Raw genomic sequence first — 22,258 nt, 5'->3', positions numbered from 1 at the left:
ATATAATATTGCTATGACTTTTACAGTATTTTGTAAAAAATATTCATCTGCATTAGATTAGTGATAAAACAAAGACACACCCAAACTGGTCTTTCATTCCAGATAGTTAGAGAAGCACTACCCTAGACTACCACACTGTTACATAAATTCCAATGGACAAATTTTTAGTCCTAATGTAGTGCTAAACAGGGATAACACTTCCCGTTAATAAGCTTCTTTCCCGTAATTTTCCCATTATCACCATCCAGTGCAGAGTTAAGAATAGTAATAGCTTTTAGCAGCTCATAACAGCCAGTTCAAGAAATACCACCCACTGGAAATCTGCATTTTGGGGATTTGCTCTGAAATACAAATATTCCTCACTCAAAAAAAAGAACTAATGAGACAAAACGCAGATTCTCTACAGAGATAAACTCTAAATTTCAGACCTCATCGTTACATCTATAAACAGAAACTTAAAACCAACAAATCGTAAGGCTCCCAATTACTCTAAAAAAAAAAGTGAATGAGAAACAGTGTATTTGCCGGTAACCCAGAGACACTGAAACCAACCCTGGATTTCAATATGTAGGCAAATCATCATCTAATTTATGAATCAAAGACAGTTCCAAATAGTGCTTATAGCATGGACAATGGTTCTTAAAAAAAAAGGTCAGAGGTTAAAATGTTGCAGGATTGTATAAAGCTTAGTAAAAAGAAAAACAAAATCATACATAATAAACTTAGGTGGAGAATTTGGGTTAATCAAACATTTGATTATATGCTAATAAAATTAACATCTATCCAAAAAGGGACTAAATATGATTTTAATTGGCAGAGGAATGATAAAATGTACTTCATATCTTAGATGAGCATCAACTTTCTTTAGAATGTATATATGTGGAAATGATATTCATAAAACATACGGCTATCAGAATAAGTAAACCAATTTTACCTATGAACAAAATTTCTAAGTTTGGGGTGTTTCTTTTTTCATTGACAGTGGATTGTTTTTTTTAAGACAGTAGAGGAATGGGAGAAAAAGAAGCAAGGTCCACTGCAATTCACATTTTTGTGCCCAATTATTTCAAAAAAAAGTCAGAAAGCAAAAGTACATTTCACATGAACAACCTTCTAATCTAATTCATTTTTAAAAAAAGAACTACAAAATTTTAAAGCAATTCCTAAGTACTTTAGAAACAAAAGTTATAGAATTCTGGATATTTAGGTATCATCCTCTAGATCAGGGGTTAGTAAAATATGGCCTGAAGGACTTGACTTGCCACTGGTTTCGTGAATTAAGTTTTACTGGCAGACCCATTCACTGACATATTACCTATGGCTGCTTTTGCTGTTCCAATACTACCGAGTAGCTGTAACAGAGACTGCATGGCCTATTAAGCCTAAAATGCTTACAATCTTGTCTTTACAGAATACGCTTGCCAACTCTTGCTCTAGATCACCAAAATCCTGCAGAATGGACGTGATAATTCTTTTAATCATAGAAAAATCATTAACTTTTAAATTACACAAAAGTCATTAATCGCTTTTATTTTGCCATATCTCCTTTAATAATGAAGGAAGGGATACTTTGGGTTAAGGCTGATGGCTATCTTCCAATTGATTTGGTAGTATTCCCTCATTTAAAGCAAAAAAATCTGTGCATCTACTATGGTGAAACCATAAATGTGTACAAATGTTTTAAAGGGCAACTTAGCAATAACTGTTAAAATTTTAAATACACAGAACCTTTGACACCCATTTTTACTTTTAGGAATCAATTTAACAGACATATATGTATGATATATATTATATACTGTATAATTTGTTTGTGTGTGTGTGTGTGTGTGTGTGTGTGTATATACACACACACACACACACACACACACAGAGAATGAAAGAGAGAGTGTTCTGTAGAACAAACTCTGTAGAATGCCCATTATATAAGTGTACATATGTTTGTATGAGCAAGAAAAATATCTGGAAGGATACATGTCAACTTGTTATCAGAAGGAATTCCAGAGCAGTAGAATGGTAGGAAGGAAGGAAAGGAGATTCTTATGTTGCATTTTTTTGTGGAATCACGTCACAGTTATATTTAAACTTACATAAGTTCTATGATGTAGGCAGAGGATAGGGACAGAGAATGAATATAAATGAAATACTTCAGGCTGTTTTGCCCGCTATTCCCCTGAAGACCATTTGCCCAGAGAGTACAAGACGGGAAAAATCAATGTACTACTTCCTCTTCCCATCACAGTTCCCATGAGCCTCTCTGGGTTTGAGCATTTCCCCACACTGATCTGTGCTTAGCTGAGAATTTTTTTTGTACAAGGCCTAAACACAAGCCATCTGCCTTACCTAGAGCTTAATTAAAGAAACAGTGATCTGTTCCAATGTTGGAGAAAAACCTGTTGTGTTATACTTGCTGAAAGAAAATATGTGGGTTTCCAACATAATACTGTACTCCTAGGGAGGGATTTTCAAGGTAACAGTAAATACAATTTTCATCTTAGAGGCTAACTATAGCACCTAACCCCCTCCTGAGATACAACTCCGCTGCTGTACTGTATACTCTTGTGCTACAAACTGTATTATAACTTTTGTGACTTTAAAACAATAGAAAATAATTCAATGTTTTTGTATCTCTAATATACATCTTTTAAAAAGTCTTGAAACACATACCTGCTTACCAGTGAAACCCTGGCAAATAACCTTCGTATCTTTATCCACATAGAGATGCTTCCTGGAAGCTGTATAGGAGCAATGCCGAATTCCATTCTGTTGCACTGAAAAGTAAAGAAAATATGACACATTATCATTTTTCCAAATTTTTGGACTATGAATTTAACCTGGTGACAAAAAAAAAAAATCCTCTAATTCAGGAGCTATCTTGTGATAATGGCAACTTTAAATGTCACTTTTTAAATAAGATGTATTAAATACAAAAACTAATTAAAGAAACAAACAAGCAAAGACACTGTTCTATTCTCCAGAATCCCCTCTTTACTGAGAACCACAATTTTGTTGCTTTTTCTGAACTGAGAAAGAAGAGGTTACGTTTATAATTTTTATTCCTCAGCAAGAAACCAGGGGCTCACATAAACAGCTCAAATTAAATCCAGGAACTAAAAACTAGGTATCACTCTTACTAATAATGTTTACTAAACAGCCACATGCTTTCTCCATTTGACCCAACATCAATAAGCAAAACATCAATAAGCAAAAGACGAGCTAAGAGGCAAACTTTGTCACAATTACTAAGAACTACTTTGCAACTCATTCCCCAGTAATAATATTAACATTAAATGTTAAGTCATAGAATAAAACTTATCTAAAGTATAATCCAAAATTACTTAATTTGGTCTCTTCTGATGTAAGTCTCAAGACCTCACATATAAAGGAAGTAGGGAAAATAAAATAAATAGGAAAAGTAGATGAGGGAGAAACATGTAAAAAATATCTAAGTTACTGTCAGCAAACTACCTCAGTGGAAACTGAGAAATCTTAAGTAGCTCCTAAAGCCAGCTCCCCATATTTCAAAAATCAGTAGAGAGTAGAGCACAGATGATTTACGTGGGCTGCCTTCTAAACCCCCATTAGAACCCCAACCTGCTGTCTCTGTGGTCCATTCCTGGCCCTTTCAAAATGCCAGCATCTATCACTAAGGTAGCCCATGAAAGCTAGGCCCAGAAAAGAACATCTCATCATAAACTTGTCCAGGGTCCACTCAATGCTTTTTCTCCTGAATCACTGCTCATACCCTCCTAAATCCTCAGATCTCAGATTCCGTAACTGATCTGCTTCTGGCCCTTTGAACACCCCTTGATTCATCTTCAACTCACGTACTGACCTCAGCTTCCACCAACTTTGAATCCTGTAGTCCCCTGTACCTCTAAGGAAGAGACAGGCCCGGAATCTGCCCTGACCAACCAGGAGAGGAGTATTCTGTGTGCACACAGATCAGATGCATTCTTGGCCTAGACTATGCTGAACAAGGGACCCTGAGGGGGCACTGAGGGTCCAGTCCTGGCCCAGCGTACGCAGCTAAGCACCTTAACCTGGGCCAGCGAACACTACGACAGGAACTGTGGCCTGAGAGCCCACCCTAGCCAGGGCTTGCCCTTGGTTCCCAGTTCTCCCAGCTGGAGAGACAGAACCACGATACCTATGGCAGAGCTTTACTCCCCTCTGCTATTCTTGGCAGGACTTGCCCAACAGTCTCTCCCACTCCTGGAATATTCAGTAAATAGCCCATCTATTAGGAGTTTCCAGACAGGAAAGGTACAAGATATGATTACAAGAGCAAATAAGATCAGGACATCTGGAGCCCATACTTGATAAAAGGAAATACTTGCTTTTTGAAGGTAAAGTTTAGTCCTCCACAAGTACTCTTACACTCTACCTTAACAAAGGAGACATCAGACAGTTCAAGTCTCCTTCCATGGGGCAGAAGTGGCCCTGTCACCCTGAGAAGGCACAGGTCTGTCTACATTCATAAAGCATGGTCTCAGTACCCGAACAACTCCTATCACTACCTTCTCCTCTTCCTTCCCCTACTCCAGACCTCCTGGATCAACCCTATGGAGCTCAAGACTTCACAGCACCAGAACTCTGGTGCTCATAAAAACTACATCTGCCAAGTATGATGAAGAGCAGCTCACCTACCAGACAGCCTTGTGGCCCAAGTTGACAAAGGGCCACAGCCTTGTGGCCCTTTGTCAACTTGTGCAATGACCCTGCCGTTCTACAGCATCTAGTGAAATGGATCTTGGGAGATTTATCATGCATATGTGTGTGCATGTGCTCTTCCCATCTACGGTATGAGCCCATACCTAGGCTTCAGGTAAGCTAGAACTAATAGACTACCATCACCTTTGAGCCAACCCCAAAATACATGTTCAAAGATAAGGAAATGAAATTCCTGACCACATTCTGTCCCAACAAGAAACCTGTACAATGCCAGACAAGGTAACACTGGTACCGAAATGAGGGGATGCTAGAATCAAGCACTTACGAAACCGAGAGAAAAACCTGAGGCACCCAGCAAGCCACGGTGCTCCATAATCACCATACATGCCTTTTTAATTCCAGACACTGGAAGACGAATCTGCCCGATCTCTGGCCCTTTACACCATGCACACTCTCCCAGTTGCCATGGCTGTGAGAAGGACCCCAGACACCTGCCACTCCATGCCACCATGACACAGGTAACAACTGGTGGCCCTATTTAAGGTAATACTGTTGTCAAATCAATGATAAGTCTTACCATTGGTGACATCAGAGAATCAAGGAAATTCTTTCCCTTTTGCCATTTGTTTCCATTCAGACAGAAATAATGCAAAATATGTTTATAGTCCAAGTAAAACTCACCAAATTTTAAGTCACTTATGTCATTTTCCTTATTCTTCCCCACCACAGACAATCCAAGCCCAGAATCACAGGTTGGAGGCTCCCCAGCAAAAGCAGCCTCTCCTCATCTCCACCTCTGCACCGCTTCACCTTCCCTCCCACAATCCCACCACTCTCTAATCTAGCAAACTACCAGCTGCTATAAATATTAAATCTGTCAGACTGGTCACTTTCTTTCCCTGTTTGATTTCTTCTCCATCCAAATTATCAATCAAATGCCTTAATTTAAAAAAACAAAAAAACCAAAAAGCCTATTCTACCTCTGCTGAAGAATGTAAAGAGGTTTAAGTACAAATCTTCAATTGTCCGTCCACTGCTTAAAGAAGCCCAATCATATTTTGGTTTTAAACACAAACCTGATCTCTATGACAAAAGCACCAAGTAACTACAGTAAGCTATTTCCTAAAAAAAACCTTGAACACAGGACATACGTTAGTGGCCAAACCATCTTATAAATATTTCTCACCTTTCAATCAGAGTCAATGTACTCAATCTCCTGAGAATTTCTCTTGCATTAATTCATATAAGTTCACATTTAAATAAAACATTGCACAGTGAGGAATCTTTAAATCTTCACATCACAGTCATGACTTGTGAATATAATGGGGGGTTTGTAGGGGATCTGAGATTAAGAAGAATGGAAACTGTGAACACGTTCATGCGGTATCTAATCATAAGCACCACACCTGCCCACTGGAGAGTGCACACATTCTGTTACATTCTTTACTGCGTTATTTCTAAGTAAAATTTTTTCAGGCTAAGTTTTCTTTCAAGATTATTTTAAGTCTCGTTTAAATACTTTCAGAACTTCTAACTATAAATTCCATGAGTGTAAGGACCATGTCTTGTACACCTTGGTGCCTCCCATGGCATACGGTACAGTGCCTTACGGAGTACGTGCACAGGAAATGTTTGACTGAATTTCAGGACAAGAGATAGGATCTATGAGAAGAAACACATATAAATATCAGAAGTTCCATCTCTTTCTGTGTGAACTGGAAAAATGTCCATCTTGAACTCCCATTACCAGGAAAGGGGAACAAAACCTACGTCTATTTTTGTACATGCAGAGATTCTTGGTTTCCCAAAAATTCATACAAAGAGTCCAGCCCTAAATGCTACTAGCAATCCTCAAAGCTGTATCAATGTAGTACAAATTCCATGCTAAGCTTTTTTTTTTTTAACAAATGAAATCCAGGAAGCAGTAATGTAATACGAATGGACTATTTCACTACAGAAGAAAAGAACCTAAAGCAAAACACAGCATAGTCAGAGGTAAAGGCAGTGACAGACCAGGAGAGTGGTTTCATAACACCTAACAGGCAAGGAGGACAACCTTAGCAACCTGAGCAACACCAGGGGCCAACAGGATGGAGGGGACCAAAGCCGAACAGAAAAATGGACAAAGGCCATAAACAAGAAACACAATTGGTGACGGATAAATCGACATATGATGTGATATCTGACTTCACTAATATTAAGAAAATGAGTATTGTTAATTAAATATTAGGGCAGCAGAGAGGCCTGAAGTCGGCCACCAGGCAGAATTTCCCAGTGGAGAAGGCCTTGGGTCATCTCCACAGAATGTGGGTGGAATCACTTTCTCTTCAGGTTCTGAGAAATAAGCTAGCCTAACCTTGGGACTACATCCCAAGCAGCTGAAAGCATAGCCCAGGAACCAGACAGGCCTGGGCTCGAGTTTACGGGGCAGGTCTTGTGATCTCCCTTGGCCTTAGTCTTCCCTTCTGTAAGTGGAATAACAGCTGCTCACGAGGAGGCTGTGATGTTGATATGAGATGACACCTGTCAATTGGGTAACAAAGGGTCTGGTACACTCCCTAAACTGGGTTCACATCCTACCTAAGCACAAAAGTCAATCATTTCCTAAAAAGAGAGAATATATAATTCATATTTTAAAATCACATAAGTCCAATCAGAAGTGTTTTATGTCTCATGCATATCCTATACATGTTTATGTATAAATATAGTAATCCATGTCTACATATAACATATAGTAGGTACACATATATTAGTAAATTTTTACCATCTAAAACATTTTTAAAGGTGCATCCTCACTGTAAAAACGGGGATAATAATATTATGTACCTCACAGGCAATATGAGAATTAGATGAGTTAATAATATATAGGGCATGCGGAATAATAATTAGCTATTTCACTATTAGCTATTTATTACTGACACAGAATGAAAAGACCAAACTGCTTTGAGATGTTCACTGTGCCAGGATGACTGCCAGACACAAGGGGTTCAGGGGTAAATAAGATGGACTGAGGACCACGTGAAGTTTCCTGCCCTATAAGACAACTAAACATTAAACAAAGAAACACAAAACCACAAAAGTGCCCACTGTAATAAAGGCTGTGAAGTAATGGGACTGCGTAATCTGAGAGAGAAATTTGTATCGGTCAGCCACATGCAGAGTCCTCTCCCCTGCAGAGAGCAACCACATCGTTTACAAGATGGCTGCAGGGTGGATGCAAGCTGCGGCCAAAAAGCACCTGCCCAGATGGGACTCAAACCACAGATGGCATTGTGTGACCAGTACTGTGCTCCTAACCAGTAACCCGAGACTGCTGATGAAAATACTCCTCCAACTCCCCTCTCAAACTATGTCCTTGTTACTCATTTATTCCTGCATGTATTCCTGATTTTAACAAATGTATATTTATTAATCATATGTATGATGCATATATAATCTGCAGGCTATTGGGGTCCCTACCTACAGGACCTTAAAGTATAGCAGAGTAGCTCAGCAGCCGCTTACTTCCAAACCCCAAACAATCCACCGTTCAGATGCGAAATTATATATTCATTCAGTATTTACTTACAAATGAAGTGTAATTGGCTCTAAGTATCATATTTCATCAAATCTAAAACACCACTGATTTTAAGAAGCACTATTAAGCACCAGTATGAAAAAAAATGCTGCCAATTTACTGTAAGATACCATCAATTATAAGATACATCCCAATTTTATAAATGTTATAATGTACAAAAATGTGGGTCTATGGCAACAAAATGCCTGTCCTTTGGTGAAATGAGATTCTTCCCCTATACTTAGAGAAATTATTTTTAACATCCTCAATTAAGTTTTTATGGAAAAACAAGTTTGAGGTCAGAAAATCAAGTCACTTTCTCATGGCTACATTGATACATTTAGATCGAGGCCATTTTGTACTTCTGGAATAAAGATTTGGTTCTTGGATGCAATGACAAGAGACACTAGGTATCAGAAACATCACTATTGAGGGTCCCCTTTTCCAAGCTACACTTCTAAATGTCTTCCGGATTCCAAAAACAGTCTTACACAACTTGGCAAACACATGGAAAAGGCAGGTGACACCTTTGAGCGGAGTAGTAACCTTCTCAACGAACCAGTGAGGTTGCCAAAGAAAAAGAAAAATCAGAGCTTCAAAAAAAGAAGGCTCAGGTCTTCCCTGATGGCGCAGTGGTTGAGAGTCTGCCTGCCTATGCAGGGGACACGGGTTCGTGCCCCGGTCCGGGAGGATCCCACATGCCGTGGAGCGGCTGGGCTCGTAAGCCATGGCCGCTGAGTCTGCGCGTCTGGAGCCTGTGCTCCGCAACGGGAGAGGCCACAACAGTGGGAGGCCCGTGTACCGCAAAAAAAAAAAAAAGAAAGCTCAGAGTATCACCCAGCATGTATTTAGTAGAAAGGACACTGCAGAGTCAGAAGACCTGAGCTCTAGTACCCATTCTGATATTGCCTAGGAATCTTTTGGGGCTTATTTTTGCCAAACAAAGGTATGGGACCTTTTGCCACTTTTGCCAAACGAAGGTATGGGACCAACTGGCATGCAAGGTTCACTTTTTGGCAGCAAAATACCGTAATTCTGAAGTTCAAAAATACTGGCTCTTGGGCTTCCCTGGTGGCGCAGTGGTTGAGAGTCCGCCTGTCGATGCAGGGGACACGGGGTCGTGCCCTGGTTTGGGAAGATCCCACATGCCGCGGAGCGGCTAGGCCCGTGAGCCATGGCCGCTGAGCCTGCGCGTCCGGAGCCTGTGCTCCGCAACGGGAGAGGCCACAACAGTGAGAGGCCCGCGTACCGCAAAAAAAAAAAAAAAATACTGGCTCTTGAATAGACATTTTTCCAAAGAATACATACAGATGGCCAACAGGTACATGAAGAGGTGCTCAACATCACTAATCATCAGGGAAACACAAATCAAAACCACACTGAGATTTCACTTCACACCTGTTAGAATGGCTATTATCAAAACGACAAGAAATAATAAGTGTTGGTGAGGATATGGAGAAAGGAAACCCCTGTGCGCCTTTAGTAGGAACGTTATTGGTGCAGTCACTATGGAAAACAGTACTGAGGTTCCTCAAAATACTAAAAATAAAACTGTTATATGATCCAGCAATTCCACCTCCAAGTATTTATCTGAAGGAAATGAAAACCCTAACTTGAAAAGAAGCCACGTTCATTGCAGCACTATTTACAAATAGCCAAGATATGGAAACAACCTAAGTGTCCATCGATAGAAGAATGGATAAAGAAAACGTGGTATATTTATTAATATGCACACACGGACACACAATATGGAATATTATTCAGCCATAAAAAGAGAAAATCTTGCCATTTGTGACAACACACATGGACCTTGGGGGCATTACCCAAAGTAAAATAAGTCAGGCAGAGAAAGACAAATACTGTATGATCTCACTTATATGTGGAATCTAAAAAAAAAGAAAGAAAGAAAGAAAGAAAGAAAGAAAAACAGAAACCTGAGCTCACATGTAAAGAAAACAGATTGGTGGTGCCAACGTTGAGGGGGAGGGGACAAGTGGCTAAAGGGAGTCAAAAGGTACAAACTTCCACTTATAAAATAAGTCATAAGGATGTAATGTACAGCATGGAGACTATAGTTAATAATACTATATTGCACATTTGAAAGTAGCTAAAAGAGAGCAGATCTTAAAAGTTCTCACCACAAGAAATAAAAATGTATAATTATGTATGGTGATAGATATCACAATAGACAGAGAGACATTACAATATATACAAATATCAAAATATTAGGTTGTACACCTAAAACTAATATAATGTTTTACATCAATTATACCTCAATAAAAATAAAAAATACTAGCTCTTGTTCCCTATTATCAAAGATCCAACCTACAGGAACTACTGGCTTATGTTTAAAGCAACCTTGCACTACCTCATACTTCTTGAAAAGTTTCACTATTTCAGTTTCAAAGGTGCTTATAAAATCCTTAAGCTTTCTCATGGAAGAAATCTTTCTTATTTTTCATTTTTTTTTCTCTCCCCACTTCAACTGGGTTCTTTCTCTTTTTTCCTAAGAACTGTTTTTTTTTTGGCTCAGTAATTTCTATTGATAAATATTCTAAGCTGCCCCCAACAGGTCTCTGGAAGGCATCTACAAGTGTTTGGGGGTTTTTCCTAACTCAAATCAACATTGCAACACTCAAGACCTTCACCACTCCCTAGCAACTCTAGTTCTATTACTAACCTCAGAGCCTAAATAATTTGTGACTGCCTTGAAAAGAAGTTTGCAATGTGATACTGTTGTGGCAGCGGTCTTTCTAGTGTGAGTGGAAATGGGCTTAGAAATGTGGCATGGGAAAAAGATTTGGGAGATTAAAGGTTTTTAAACATTAACCCTAGAGTTTGTAACCTCTCTAATATAAGAGATACCTTGGTTTAGATCTCAGACCTCTCAAACCATTAGTGACAGAGTAATCATGTGACTAGGATAATTCAAGGCCACTCCAGCAAGAGAAGCTAAACTAGATAACCTCTTAAGCCCTCAGGATCCTGAGAGTCTAAGAATAAAGAAGTTCCAGCTATGTGAGAACAGGACTGTTAAGTATCGCTAAGGGTGGATTCAAGATCCTGATCTTTTAGACACTCTTTCTTCTCTAGACTCTGCTCCTAAGACAGCAAAGGATTTTTCAGAAATTCAGACAAGCAAGACCCCAGAAGAAAAAGACATGGGTATAACAAATCCCTTTTCTCCTTCTGCCTACTAAATTATCCTTTAAATTATATAATAAAAATCTCCAGAAAACATTCCCAAATAAACCCAACTTCCTACTTGCTAAGGTTTGTCCTCAAGTGATCTGGTAACTAAGTGTAGCTACAGAGTGTACAGTCATCATTGTACACTTTCAAAATGTAATCTTCTCGAGAAATGAACTAAGTCTCATCCAATATTCAGTAGCAGCAGTAGAATTAGAAGCAAAGCAGAAGAAAGGGAGAGAGAAGAAAACTAACTTCGGTTGAGCGTCTATCGCATTCCAGGTGCTTTATATAAATTGTTTCACTTATTCTGCACGGTGAACCCAGATCATCCTGTACTTCATCATTTCTAGGATGCACATTTGTTTCATTTTTTTAAACATTTCTTAAATCTGGATGCAACTGATAACCAATGGTGTGTCATAATTTTAATTAGCAATCATTTCCCACTTTTAGTGGTAGACCAAACAGCAGTGCATCTTACAAGTGATGGTGTCTCAGATTCATTAAAATATGGTAATGTTTTCAAGGTACGTGAAACAGAAATTGAGAAATAGATTTAGAAACATCCCCCAGAGTTATTACATAGACTGTACAGGACTAGCCAGACTTCAAACCCTGATGTGGCTGGTTCCAAAGTCTTTTCCTACACCACCTACCTAACAAACACAGAGACTTTGAACACAGCAAGAATTTTCAGCAGTCAGCGTTACTAGCAACCTTGGGTGTTAAGTTTTCAGGAACTGAAGAATTCACACCGCCTGATGGAGATATTACAAATAAGTTGGTTAAGGTCCCAGCCAACCCTAAGCTTCTAGGAGTATTCTGGGCTGTGCACCCTTCTGGAGAATCACCCTACAGTCTACAGAAAAGACAATTAAAAGTGTACGACAGTCCTGTTCAAGGCTCAGCCTCATCCTCCAATTTCCTACTGATATCCTCCCCCTACCTCTCAACCCACTCACCCTCCCAGCTTAGTTCATCCTGGACCACCTCACCTCTCACGCCCCAAAAGAGCCTGTCTAGATGCCGCCCCCATCCCGCCGCCACTCATCACCGTGGGATCAAAGGTGTGCCCCCGGATCTGCAGGACTCCAGACCCGAATCCTGGTTCAGCCACTCAAGGTCCCTGCCCGCCAGCTGCCTAAGCCAGGCCCCCGCCCCACATATCCAGCAAAGCTCCCTCCATCCCAGAGGGTCCCCGACTTGGGACCCCCGCCGAGGTCCGGCCCCGGAGGGCCCAGCCGCGTCCTAGACTAGGACGCCGGGCCCAGGGGGTCGGGAACTCGCGGAGGCTTGGAGGAGAGAGCCCCGATCGGACTCACGGAGGAAAACGCGGGACAGGAGGCGGGCGGCGGCGAGGCCGCTGCTGCCAGAAGTCATGGTCGCAGCAGCAGGGGTAGCAGCTAGGGCTGCGGTCATCCACCAATGACACTCCCAGGCCCCCTGGAAACCAGACAGGAGCCGAGGCGCGAGGAGGAAGTGGGTAGCCAGAGCGTTCGCCGGAATGAATGTCCCTCCGCAGAGATGTCTTCACCCAACACTGGTTCTTGCAGATGGAGGAGAAAAAGGGCATCTTAACGAAGAAGTAGACAATAGCTCGTCTCTTCCCCGGAAACGTGGGTTTGATTCAACATTAATAACAACGGCAGCTCAAGGGAAACCCCACTGAGGCCGGCCGGCGCAGGGTATTGTGGGAAATGTAGTTCGATGGCCTCCACTTGTTAGTAGTTTAAACGGGGGCCTGCGGGAAGGGAATAGAAGGAGAAAAGGGAGAGTCAAACCCAGGGGACGCGGTGTCAAAAGGAGCGAGGAAACAGTGAGGCGAGGTGCAAAGAGCAATGCAGAACTTTCCAAGGCCCTTCCAAAGCCAAGGTGCCGACCTTTCTTCATTTCCCCGTCTACTATATAGAGAGGATCATACTCCTCACCCCCTACCCTTGCGAGGACCGGGAAGAATTACCAAAGGGAACAGTGACTCTGAACTCACGCAGTGAAGATGAGGATGTGAAGAGAAAGACCAAAAGCTACTTTCCTGGCACCTAACTTCTTGGAATATGGATCTTTTGGTTAAGCAAGCTGTCATGCAGCCTTCGGCTAGCACTAAGTGAGTGAGTGCCTCTTCCCTGGAGATCCTGGAGGACTGAAGTTACAGGTCAAGCGTGACCGCTCCTTGTTCGGAAGGAGCCTCCGAGAGTTCTAGAGTCAAAGGGTTAACAAGAGATAAAGGAATCCAACTCCCTGCCTCCAACCATGCTTCTGAGAGTCCTCATCATTATCATCAATGAAGTTATGATTCTAACTCACTTTAGTCATGATAATTTACACGGAGATACGTGGTGTAGGAGTGGGATTACCCAGGGAGATTGCCCAGTATTTCCTCTATGACCCAGATATTGCCATCCCTGCTTGGACTTGACTGCGCACAAAATCCCTCCCTCATCTAAGGGATCATGTCCTTGCTATCATTTAAATACTCTCAGTGGTTTCCAGATATGTCCAGTATGAAGAATTATTTTAAATAGCAATGTTCTTCTGAGCTTTCACATGATAATAGTTATATTTTTTATTTCATTTCATTAATTAAATGCATGATGACAAAAAATATATAATTTTGGCATGATTTTAATGAATTTTTACTTCTGCAAGGACCAGGATTTTAGTTTGTTTTGTACACTGATGGTATCATCAGCACCTAGAACAATGCCTGGTACAAAGAGAGAACTCAGTATTTATTGAATTGAACTGAGTTGACATATAAAAGAAATACCATATACATTACGAATAGAATCTACACACAATGTTTGATGGACCTAAGGATATTTCAATCCCTTGTAATAACTACACCTCCACCCCAATTCCATAGCTCATTGGTGGGAGGCTATTGCACTAGACACTAACTATACCATTTATCTTTATATGCAGATTGATTTTGGAGTCAGACAGGTCTGGACTCAAATTCCAGCTCTGCCACTGGCTATGTGACCTCTGGGTCTCAGGTTTTCTCACTGAGATGGGGATGAAACTCTCTAACTCATAATAGGATTATGACCAGTTAATGCATTAATATGTAAAGTTTTTAGTACCTTGTAAACATTCAATAAATAGTAGCTATTAAAGATAAGAACTTTCTTCTTCACATGACAGGATGATATTTTGAAGTTTTTACTGATGTCAGTAACCAGATGTGGAATAGGATATTACCATTTGGCAACAAGCCATAATTACCTCCACATCCTATGAAAAGGAGCCTAGAAGCTACCTCTCTCCAAATTTCCTTAAGTGGTGCCCAGACTTCTCTTTGGATTCTCATTCTCACTCCTTGGCACCTCTAATAAGAAAAAGACTGGAATTCATTGAATAAGAGACTTTTTTTTAACATCTTTATTGGAGTATAATTGCTTTACAATGGTGTCTTAGTTTCTGCTTTATAACAAAGTGAATCAGCTATACATATACATATATCTCCTCCCTCTTGCATCTTCCTCCCACCCTCCCTATCCCACCACTCTAGGTGGTCACAAAGCACCAAGCTGATCTCCCTGTGCTATGCGGCTGCTTCCCACTAGCTATCTATTTTATGTTTGGTACTGTATATATGTCCATGCCATGCTCTCACTTTCTCCCAGCTTACACTTCCCCCTCCCCATATCCTCAAGTCCGTTCTCTAGTAGGTCTCCATCTTTATTCCCCTCTTGCCCCTAGGTTCTTCTGACATTTTTTTTTTCTTTTAGATTCCATATATATGTTAGCATACGGTATTTGTTTTTCCCTTTCTGACTTACTTCACTCTGTATGACAATCTCTAGGTCCATCCACCTCACGACAAATAACTCAGTTTTGTTCCTTTTATGGCTGAGTAATATTCCATTGTATATATGTGCCACATCTTCTTTATCCATTCATCTGTTGATGGACACTTAGGTTGCTTCCATGTCCTGGCTATTGTAAATAGAGCTGCAATGAATATTTTGGTACATGACTCTTTTTGAATTATGGTTTTCTCAGGGTATATGCCCTGTAGTGGGATTGCTGGGTCGTATTATAGTTCTATTTTTAGATTTTTAAGGAACCTCCATACTGTTCTCCATAGTGGCTGTATCAATTTACATTCCTACCAACAGTGCAAGAGGGTTCCCTTTTCTCCACACCCTCTCCAGCATTTATTGCTTGTAGATTTTTCTATGATGGCCATTCTAACCAGTGTGAGATGATATCTCATTGGAGTTTTGATCTGAATTTCTGTAATGATTAATGATGTTGAGCATTCTTTCATGTGTTTGTTAGCAATCTGTATATCTTCCTTGGAGAGATGTCTATTTAGATCTTCTGCCCATTTTTGGATTGGGTTGTTTGTTTTTGTGATATTGAGCTGCATGAGTTGCTTGTATGTTTTGGAGATTAATCCTTTGTTATTTGTTTCATTTGCCAATATTTGCTCCCATTCTGAGTGTTGTCTTTTCATCTTGTTTATATGGTTTCCTTTGCTGTGCAAAAGCTTTTATGTTTCATTTGGTCCCATTTGTTTATTTTTGTTTTTATTTCCATTTCTCCAGGAGGTGGGTCAAAAAGGATCTTGCTGTGATTTATGTCATACAGTGTTCTGCCTATGTTTTCCTCTAAGAGTTTGATGGTGTCTGACCTTACATTTAGGTCTTTAACCCATTTTGAGTTTATTTTTTAGTATGGTGTTAGGGAGTGTTCTAATTTCATACTTTTACATGTAGCTGTCCAGTTTTCCCAGCACCACTTATTGAAGAGACTATCTTTTCTCCACTGTATATTTTTGCCTCCTTTATCAAAGATAAGGTGACCATATGTGTGTGGGTTTATCTCTGGACTTTATATTCTGTTCCATTGATCTATATTTCTGTTTTTGTGCCAGTACCATACTGTCTTGATTACTGTAGCTTTGTAGTATAGTCTGAAGTCAGGGAGCCTGATTCCTCTAGCTCCGTTTTTCTTTCTCAAGATTGCTTTGGCTACTTGGGATCCTTTGTGTTTCCATACAAATTGTGAAATTTTTTGCTCTAGTTCTGTGAAAAATTCCAGTGGTAGTTTGATAGGGATTGCATTGAATGTGTAGATTGCTTTTGGTAGTATAATCATTTTCACAATGTTGATTCTTCCAGTCCAAGAACATGGTATATCTCTCCATCTATTTGTGTCATCTTTAATTTCTTTCATCAGTGTCTCATAATTTTCTGTATAGAGGTCTTTTGTCTTCTTAGGTAGGTTTATTCCTAGATATTTTAATCTTTTTGTTGCAATGGTAAATGGGAGTGTTTTCTTAATTTCACTTTCAGATTTTTCATCATTAGTGTATAGGAATGAAAGAAATTTCTGTGCATTAATTTTATATCCTGCTACTTTACCAAATTCATTGATTAGCTCTAGTAGTCTTCTGGTAGCATTTTTAGGATTCTCTGTGTATAGTATCATGTCATCTGCAAACAGTGACTGCTTTACTTCTTTTTTTCCTATTGGATTCCTTTTATTTCTTTTTCTTCTCTGATTGCTGTGGCTAGGACTTCCAAAACTATGTTGAATAATAATGGCAACAGTGGACACCCTTCTCTTGTTCCTGATCTTAGAGGAAATGCTTTTAGTTTTTCACCATTGAGAATAATGTTTGCTGTGGGTTTGTCATTTATGGCCAAATGTTGTATATATTGAGGTGTTTCCCTCTATGCCCACTTCTGGAGAGTTTTTTTCATAAATGGGTCTTAAATTTTATCAAAAGCTTTTTCTGCATCTATTGAGATCATCATGTGCTTTTTATTCTTCAGTCTGTTGATATGGTGTATCACATTGATTGATTTACATATATTGAAGAATCCTTGCATTCCTGGGATAAACCCCACTTGATCATAGTGTATGATCCGTTTTAATGTGCAGTTGGATTCTTTTTGCTAGTATTTTGTTGAGGATTTTTGCATCTATGTTCATCAGTGTTATTGGCCTGTAGTTTTCTTTCTTTGTGACACCTTTGTGTCACAAAGTGATGGTGGCCTCATAGAATGAGTTTGGGAGTGTTCCTCCCTCTGCTATATTTTGGAAGAGTTTGAGAAGGATAGGTGTTAGCTCTTCTCTAAATGTTTGATAGAATTCGCCTGTGAAGCCATCTGTTCCTGGGCTTTTGTTTGTTGGAAGATCTTTAATCACAGTTTCAATTTCAGTGTTTGTGATTGGCTTGTTCATATTTTCTATTTCTTCCTGGTTCAGTCTTGGCAGGTTGTGCATTTCTAAGAATTTGTCTATTTCTTCCAGGTTTTCCATTTTATTGGCATGTAGCTGCTTGTAGTTATCTCTCATGATCCTTTGTATTTCTGCAGTGTCAGTTGTTACTTCTCATTTTTCATTTCTAATTCTATTGATTTGAGTCTTCTCCCTTTTTTTCTTGATAATTCTGGCTAATGTTTTATCAATTTTGTTTATCTTCTCAAAGAACCAGCTTTTAGTTTTATTGATCTTTGCTATCGTTGCCTTCATTTCTTTTTCATTTATTTCTGATCTGATCTTTATCATTTCTTTCCTTCTGCTAACTTTGGGGTATTTTTGTTCTTTTTTCTCTAATTGCTTTAGGTGTAAGGTTAGGTTGTTTATTTGAGATGTTTCTTGTTCTTTAAGGTAGGATTGTATTGCTATAAACTTCCCTCTTAGAATGGCTTTTGCTGCATCCCATAGGTTTTGGGTAGTCGTGTTTTCATTGTCATTTGTTTCTAGGTATTTTTTTATTTCCTCTTTGATTTCTTCAGTGATCTCTTGGTTATTAAGTAGTGTGTTGTTTAGCCTCCATGTGTTTGTATTTCTTACATATTTTTTCCTGTAATTGATATCTAGTCTCATAGCGTTGTGGTCAGAAAAGATACTTCATATGATTTCAATTTTCTTAAGTTTACCAAGTCTTGATTTGTGACCCAAGATATGATCTATCCTAGAGAATGTTCCATGAGTACTTGAGAAGAATGTGTATTCTCTTGTTTTTGCATGGAATGTCCTATAAATATCAATTAAGTCTATCTTGTTTAATGTATTATTTAAAGCTTGTGTTTCCTTATTTATTTTCATTTTGAATGATCTGTCCATTGGTGAAAGTGTGGTGTTAAAATCCCCTACTATGACTGTGTTACTGTCGATTTTTCCTTTTATGGCTGTGGGATCTTCCCAGACCGGGGCACGAACCCATGTCCCCTGCATCGGCAGGCAGACTCTCAACCACTGTGCCACCAGGGAAGCCCCCCCACTATTATTGTGTTACTGTCAATTTCCTCTTTTATAGCTGTTAGCAGTTGCCTTATGTATTGAGGTGCTTATATGTTGGGTGCATAAATATTTACAATTGTTATATCTTCTTCTTGGATTGATCCCTTGATCATTATATAGTGTCCTTCTTTGTCTCTTGTAATAGTCTTTGTTTTAAAGTCTATTTTGTCTGATATGAGAATTGCTACCCCAGCTTTCTTTTGATTTCCATTTGCATGGAATATGTTTTTCCATCCCCTCACTGTCAGTCTGTACGTGTCCCTAGGTCTGAAGTGGGTCTCTTGTAGACAGCATATATATACGTCTTGTTTTTTTATCCATTCAGATAGTCTATGTCTTTTTGTTGGAGCATTTAATCCATTTACATTTAAGGTAGTTATCAAAAGGGAGTTCTTCTGAGTCATGAGTTGTCAGTTTAATATTCTTTTTTCCCACTTCCAGGCAAGTTGATGTTCCTAACAACAACAACAACAAAAAATAACAGACATTAAATCCCAGGCTAACTCCTTGAAGAAATTTATGAGCCCACCGTTGTGCCCTAGAGTAGATCAGGTCAAAGAATACTCAAAAAACTTGAGTTTGGTTGGCCGACCTAACCCAGAGATTGTTGTCTGCTTCCTGCCTGGAGAACTCTAGGCAGGAGGCTGGTGGAGCAGCTTTCATCTACAGGCAGGGCAGTATTTGGTGTGGCAAGGTGTGTAATAGTCCTGTGGCTGAAATGGATGTTAGGAAAGAAAGCTGAGCTTCCCCCTAAGAGGATCATCTGCTGAGACAATGAACTCTAGAATAAAAGACCATGGAAGACCCTCACCACCTGGAGCAGGAGGGCACAGAGGGAGTTACAAGAGGTCAGCCAAAGAGCACACAACTCACATCAGGATACTATGCAGATGGAGTTCCCTAGTCAGGGAAGGAGAAGAGGAGCTATTGAAAAATCCACAAAGAGCCAGAAGCCTAGAGCATGTGGACCCTCAGGATAGAACCACAAATAGTGCCATCAAAGAGATTTTATCCAAACATCACCCCACCCCTGCAGGCCAAGAGCAAGGGAGTAAAGGGGAGGAGGAGTAAAAAGAGAAGAAAAGAGACCTTACTCCTTTTAGCTGCAGATTGGGGAGCCATAGATCATGCCAGACCTGTAAGGGGGGAAGGAGCTTTGAATTAGGTATACTATTGAAGTTTAAAATTGGATTGAATGGGACTTATCATTATTCATTTTTTAAATAGGTTATTTATCCCCATGGATCAAAATTCAAAAGGTACAAAAATTTATATAGTGATAAATCTTCCTTCCACTTGTCTCCCCACCACCCAGTTCTTATAGCCTCACATGGCAGTAAGAGGATGAGAGAGCTCTCTGGAGTCCCTTCTATGAGGGCACTAATCCCATTCATGAGAGTATCATCCTTGTGACCTAATCACTTCCCAAAGGCCCCCACCTCCTAATACCATCACACTGGAGTTTAAGGTTTCAACATATGAATTTTGGGGAGACACAAACATTCAAAACATTGCATCTAGTCCCAATTCTGCCAACTTCTTTCTGGAAAGAAAACTACCCTCTAAAGGGAAAAATGACTGCTTTATCTCTAGTGATAAATGTACACTTAAAACTGTATTGTAGCCAAGAGAAGCTAGTGCCTCTGGGGCTGATGAGCCAGCCTAAACCCTCAGGTCCCATTGTAAGTATCACTAATCCTTTCATAAAACAATGTTGAGAATAGGGAGCTTGTATCCCTGGTCTTGTTTATGGGAGACACAAATCAGAAACCCTTAGCCTCAGAGAAAGCTTCAGCTTTTGGAAAATTGGAAGAAGGGCTGGGGATTATTTTTCTCTCAAGTACAGCTTCAAAATGGGACATAATCACACAGCACAATTTTAAGAAATAACCAGCTAACAGCACTGGCTGATGTGAGCAGAGGCAGGCTCTTTCCCCTCTCTCCTTGCAGGGACTGGTACAGCTAGCTCAGCTGCCTTTGCCTAAGAATGAGGACAAAGAACTTTCTGACATGCACTCACAGGACCCTCCTCAAAGCCTGTTATAATTCTTTGAAGGGTTATAGCACCTCTGAAGGGGAGGTTTCATCTGCATTGTACACTTACAGAAATGTCAAGAGCTTTGACCTCTTCTTTAGAAGAAATGGTTTCCAAATATAATTTCTTTTCCCCGTACTTGAGCCCTGTTTCAAATTTGGTCCCCTAGGAAGGAGACTCTAAATACCCTGTGCAAGAGTACCCTGGGGACCAGGTCTTATGGAAGGGAAGAGAAGAGAGAAAGACTGGGCAGAGAGGGAGAGGTCCAGCTGCAGTGCAGGCCCAGTGCCAGTCTTGGCCAGTGCACTTCAGAACTGCCCTGAACTGGGCAAGATGGTCAGGCCTCTATACCCACCACATGCGTCATCACCACATGTGAGCAGCCCTGGGAGGGGCATGATCGTGGATCCAGGAAATTCTCAAAAGGGCAGTGGTGGTCGGGGAGACAGCTGAAGTCTCTCTACCGACAGCACTCCCAGTAGGAGGGGGTCAGCACGTCTTCCAGTGAAGGGGCATCTGGGTGGCCCATCACGGTATCAACCAGATGTCCCTTCCAGGAGAAAGCCTGGTGAAAAAGCAAGGATCCTCAGCACAACCATAAAGAAGACAACTTGGTTTGAGTGTCACTCCTTTGCCCACTCTGTGACCGTCTCCTACTGAAGGGGGACTCCTTTCCTTTTCCCAAGATAACCAGCACTCTAGTGTACTATCCAGCACTGGGCCAGCCATTCCATCACAAGATTTCTCATCGCCTTGAGAAGCGGAGCAATGCTGTCTCCTAGAGATTAGATACTCTAGGACTATGACCTAGTTTAACAGATAGCCCCTCCCAAATTATACGTTCGCATTTTAACAAAGATAGCCAATGTCTTCACACAAATGAGTGATTCGTGTTGAGAATTTCTGGAATTATAGCCGGGAAAGCTGTTTTCTCACAACTCTCTGATTCTTCTAGGATAACTTTCTGTCTTCATCAAGAAAACACCTTTAAAAGTTTTCTCTTTCTCTCTTTCTCCATATGTATGTGTATGTGTGTATGCATATATATGTGTATATATATATATGTGTGTGTGTGTGTGTGTGTGTATGTCTGTACATGTGTGTCTGTGCTTACTTTCTTATTTATTTATTTTTTTTTTGTAGTAGATGAAAATCCAAGACACAAGGAAAGAGCAAGTTTCCTTGAGAATCTAGGATGTAGCTCAAGACGTAACATTGTGTCCTACTCTGCAGCCTAGTGGAGGGGCAAGAAGAGCCTGCAAGAATTAGTACTAAAAGGAGAGAAAAGCAAGGCCCTGAGGCCTTGCAGAGGAAAGAAGAGAGTTCTTGGGAAGCTGGTTATAGCCTGAGAGAGGACCCCAACCTGGAGGAGAATTACCCATATTCTTGGAAGACAAAGGATTCCACAGAAAATGACTCCAAAGGCTAATAGGTCATGGAGGCTCTGTCTCAGGCTCATCACTCATCTGTATGCAGCATTTTCATAGCCCAGGGCTCTGAAAATGGCCTTTTCACTGAGGCTTTATATATTTGTGAAATGA

General features: G+C 40.2%; 1 protein-coding gene across 1 annotated transcript in view; it reads right to left on the bottom strand.

The window, feature by feature from the left end:
• The window catches only part of SUCLG1 (succinate-CoA ligase GDP/ADP-forming subunit alpha), a 35,690-nt gene extending 22,799 nt beyond the window's left edge, over nt 1-12,891 (bottom strand). The window contains exons 1-2 of the mRNA XM_060169391.1: nt 12,742-12,891; nt 2,665-2,768 (exon numbers count right to left, since the gene is read on the bottom strand). Coding sequence (XP_060025374.1) covers nt 2,665-2,768; nt 12,742-12,838 — 201 coding nt within the window. The 5' untranslated portion in view covers nt 12,839-12,891. The remainder of the gene's footprint in view (nt 1-2,664; nt 2,769-12,741) is intronic.
• Nucleotides 12,892-22,258: the final 9,367 nt, after the last annotated feature.

This window comes from Lagenorhynchus albirostris, chromosome 13 (assembly GCF_949774975.1).
Source record: "Lagenorhynchus albirostris chromosome 13, mLagAlb1.1, whole genome shotgun sequence".
Lineage (NCBI taxonomy): Eukaryota > Metazoa > Chordata > Mammalia > Artiodactyla > Delphinidae > Lagenorhynchus > Lagenorhynchus albirostris.
Note: the sequence above shows the minus strand (reverse complement) of the source record. Positions and strands in the feature narration are given on the sequence as shown.